The sequence below is a fragment of the Silurus aristotelis genome, assembly GCF_946808225.1.
Source record: "Silurus aristotelis genome assembly, chromosome: 4".
Taxonomy (NCBI): Eukaryota; Metazoa; Chordata; class Actinopteri; order Siluriformes; family Siluridae; genus Silurus; species Silurus aristotelis.
The window spans coordinates 20,076,406-20,080,894 of record NC_139577.1 but is presented as its reverse complement, the minus strand read 5'-3'; the positions used below and the strand labels follow the sequence as shown (position 1 = coordinate 20,080,894).

The following is a 4,489-nucleotide window of genomic DNA, read 5'->3' as shown; positions in this document are numbered from 1 at the left end:
ATTTGTCCCCGAGTTTCACGCTCCGCGCTAAAAATGACAGCGCCGTCGCTTTTCGGCAAACACTGCGTCCCAACCGCCGAGAAACTGGCCCAAAAACCCGGCGTTTTCAGGCGCCATTTATGCGCACATTCACCCATCCAGATTTCTGTTTCTCACATAAATCTATTGAAGGTAGCTCATTGAAAACAGGAGCAGAATGGACAAAGGTTACGCCTGTTTGAAAATAAAAAGGAGTAAAAAAAGAAGCGAGACAGAAAGGGCAGAGGTTAGTTCATGTTTGTAATAGTCCACTTTTATAGGAGAAAAAGAAACAAGTGTATGCTTTTGCAGCACGCGCAGCTGATGGTAATGAAATCAAGCCTAATTATTAGCCTAATATTTAAATAAAGTGTTTCTAAAACGTGCGATCGTTTATTTAAAAATAAATATTATTTAAAAAAATATCAAAATGAATCTAATCACTAATACGATTTTTTTTTCTGAGAAAAAAGCATTTATTTCCTTTAAATACATTACACTTTTTACACTGGGTTTAAATGGTGTCTTGGCTTAAAAGGCACTTACAGGCATACAAACCATAAGAAATATATATTCAAAATGTGACAGGCTGAATTGAACCAGAATTATCCATTTTTCCCCCAACACGCTGTAACTTTAGTATGAAATGTTTTTTTGTAACAAAATTTGATATATCAAACGTTGAAGATGTTGCAGTCTTATATACGCGTTACGTGGACACACGCGCTACACGTGTGAATGTTGTATAGGCTTTTGAACGTCTTGGAGATATTCATATCAGATCTGCAGTCAATATTTAACCTAAAATAAAATTATAACATAAAATATAGCATGCATTATACATTTCTCAAAACACGGTAAGTTTTCTATATGGTCTAAACGGGCAATTATTGTGTGTGTGTGTGTGTGTGTGTGTGTGTGTGTGTGTGTGTGTGTGTGTGTGTGTGTGTGTGTGTGTGTGTGTGTGTGTGTAAGAGAAAGAGAGGGAGAGAGAGAGAGGAGAGAGAGAGAGAGAGAGAGAGAGAGAGAGAGAGAGAGAGAGAGAGAGAGAGAGAGTATGTCAGGTACTTATTGCTTTCCTTCAACTAACAGTTTGTTTGAAATAAATAAGCTACATGATTGCGATGTTCAGATAACTGCCATTGCATAAATAAATCTGGGAAAACTGTCCATGCTTTTGAGCTTTTGAGTTTTCATTTGTCGTGAGTCTTTTTTAAATACATTTGGTGCATTAATGGCACTTTTAAACTCTAAGTGTTTTAAGGAAAAAAGGTTTCGTAAACGGTGTATTCTGAGCTTCAGTCATCAACGTCGATTTCCTCCTCTTCGTCCTCGGAGCTGTCTTTGCTGGTGGTGTGGTCTGTGAGCGGTGATGGTGGAGACCCAGGCCGCTGGCTGTCCCGCTCCCTCCCGCATAGTCCCGCAGATTCGCTCATCGGAGGCGTTGCAGTGCCGTTTGCGCACTTTTCTAGGTCCGCTAATTTGGCCATCTTTTCGAAGGACACCGTGCCTACGGCTTTGGCCGACTCTACGTCTGCTTTCATCTCCTCCAGGTCGCGTTTGAGCTTGGCTCGTCGGTTCTGAAACCAGGTGATGACCTGTGCGTTGGTTAAACCCAGTTGCTGGGCGATCTGATCCCGGTCCGCCGGCGACAAATATTTCTGATAGAGAAACCGTTTCTCCAACTCGTAGATTTGATGATTGGTGAAGGCTGTCCTCGACTTTCTCCGCTTCTTGGGTGTATTCCTCTGACCAAACAGTGTCATGCCGTCTCTTCCTGAATAAAACAAATCAACCAACATACTCAGAATACAAAAATAAAGAAAGAAATAAAAACAATTGCAGTATCAATGCGACAAAAATTACACCATCACCAGAACCTGCAGGAGCAACAACAATAACCTTAATAACAAGAACAAAAATAGAAGCAACAACAACACTAATTTTTCATTAAAACTAATAGTAAAATAAATAAATAAATAAAAAAAAAAAAAATAATAATAATGATAGCGATATAATCTTTAATGCTAATACTAATAGTAATACTACTAGTTCAACCACTGTTTATAATAATAATATTATTATTAATAATAATAATAATACAATAATATTAATAATAGTAATAATAATAACAATAATAATAACAATAATAATGGAAATTATTTCGATTTTACTATTTACCATATCTGATGTTGCTTTTTAGTAAAATATTATTTCTACATCTTAATTATGTAGACATTTTGTGTTATATTATTAAATACACTGTAATGAGGGTTTATATTACGCTATATATTACGCATTTAAATGTAACACGTGCTAAACGTTTATTTCTATAACTCTCTCCTATATTTATATTTTAAAATTAAAACATAAAGAAAAAAAATACAACTATATTATTAATATTAGAACTTGTAAGCATGGAATAACCCAAATTTGAATAGACCTTTTTTAATGACACAGTGCACATAAAAAGCACACAATTGTAATAAGCAGTTTGATGTATTTACCTTCAGCGGCCTGCAGAACACTGACTTCAAGCCCTTTGAAGGTTTTGCTGGCCAGCTCCTCCAGAGCGCACAGAGGAGAGGTGTGTGTGAGCAGAGCCCGACTGCTTAACGGGTGAGCCGCCGATGGGAGCTTTTCACCGGCCGAGAGGAGATGCGCCGTGCTGCAGAGCGAGTAACTTCGTTTCACGGAGGGTTTGTTTAATATGTCCTCAATACTGAAGGGCGTCAGAGGCTTGTTGGAGTTTGCTGGAGGAGGCAGGTGGTCCAGCGGACTGCGCCTTCTCTCCTCCACCGATGCGCCTTTTGCGTCTTCTTTGGAGGTCATCCTTTTTTTCGTGTTTCAGGTTGTGCCGCAAATATTTCAATGATTAAAATGTATGAAATGTACAGTATGTACAGCAGTTACACGAGTATTGTTTTTCTGGACCGACAAAAGGAAAAAAAAAAACGAATTTAAAGACGCGGTCTAAAACCATGTGCAATTACATGCCCGCCAACATGGTGTAGTTGGTTTTGCCGCAGGGTTGGAGAACTTCGAGTCCTTTTAAAGTGGCAGTTCTCCTGGCCACAGCTCCTGGGGAATGGGACCAAGCTCGACGAGCTCAACAATCCGAGAGCCTCTGAAGCCTAAGCACAAACAGCCAGCTTCAAAAAGCAGCTGGAATTGACTATACTAACAAGTTATTGTTGATAGCGAGACAATCAATTATATCCAGTGGCACTTTCTCTCTCTCCCTCTCCCTCTCTCCCTCTCCCTCTCCCTCCCTGTCTTTTATTCTTTGACTATGTTGCAGTCCACTGCGAGCTTTAGTGAAGAAGGAGCCTTGTTAATTAGAGGGCATGGGCGGGAGGAGGAGCTCAGACCCGATTAGAATACTTAATTCTCCCACTATTTCTTCCAGATTAATGAATTGTCGATAGGAATTTTTCGTTTTGGTTGAGCATATTTAACAATCGATGACTCTATATTTCGTTGCGGCCCGTGATTCTTACAAAAAAAACCCACACTTACTTTAGACATTAAATCCAGCAGAGTATATTTACTTCGAATATGATCAAGAAAGTGCATATTACCCATTTATTATTATTATTAAATCAGTGCAATAAATGCAACTTATTATAGTATTGTGCAAAGTACACATATAATACTATTATACAACTAATACTAATATTAATATATCATTATTATTACTATTACTATTATTATTATTATTATTATTATTATTATTATTATTATTATTGTATAAAATTAAATGAATGAAGTATGAAAGCATGAAGCAAGGCAGTATATAATAGTTGTTAACAGAGTGAGAGAGAGAGTGAGAGAGAGAGAGAGAGAGAGAGAGAGAGAGAGAGAGATAGAGAGAGATCGTCCCTCTCAGCTGCTCCAAATCTTCGGTGCCATAACTCAAGCGCAAAGGGCCAGCACACATCAGCAGTAAGATATTTCATCTCTAAAAATCACCCGCTGCTTTTGCGCCCATATTTTTGGCCTCGGCTGGACTTTTTCTCCTTTTTTTTCAGGGGATCTGCGCAGCATGTGAGAAGGATGACGCTAAACTTATTTATATGTTCGGAGATACAAATAAGATCTTTCCTGTTTTGCGATTTATTCAGGTCTATTTGGGTGTGTTAAAACGATAACAAGCTATTTTCACTTATACCAGAATAATTTGGTTGTTAGACTATTTGCTTAAATGCGTTGTGTTTTAGTCCTAACGATCTAACGTTATTTAGGTCCATATCAATGTTTTTGCCTGACAATACCCTTCTATTAGAAGAGGGTCAGGCCTCGCTCTACCAGACAATGAGCAGTGGAGGATGTGCAGCAGCTCTGCACTGATAGATGAAGGTCTGTAAGTAGTTTTCTGCGATAGTCGCGTTTGTTGCCTGTTTTATTTTAAATTGTGTTTTCATAAAAAATACTAATTTATTTATTCACATCGAATGCGAAAATTAAAAAA

The 4,489-nt window shown here is 38.0% G+C and overlaps 1 protein-coding gene across 1 annotated transcript; it reads right to left on the bottom strand.

Annotated features, from left to right (window-relative positions):
• Nucleotides 1-1,150: 1,150 nt before the first annotated feature.
• lbx1a (ladybird homeobox 1a) lies at nucleotides 1,151-2,850 on the bottom strand (the record flags this gene model as incomplete). Its single annotated transcript, XM_083540560.1, has 2 exons — nucleotides 1,151-1,795; nucleotides 2,526-2,850. 2 exons carry the CDS (start codon nucleotides 2,848-2,850, stop codon nucleotides 1,317-1,319), a joined length of 804 nt encoding a protein of 267 aa, XP_083396686.1. The 3' UTR covers nucleotides 1,151-1,316.
• Nucleotides 2,851-4,489: the final 1,639 nt, after the last annotated feature.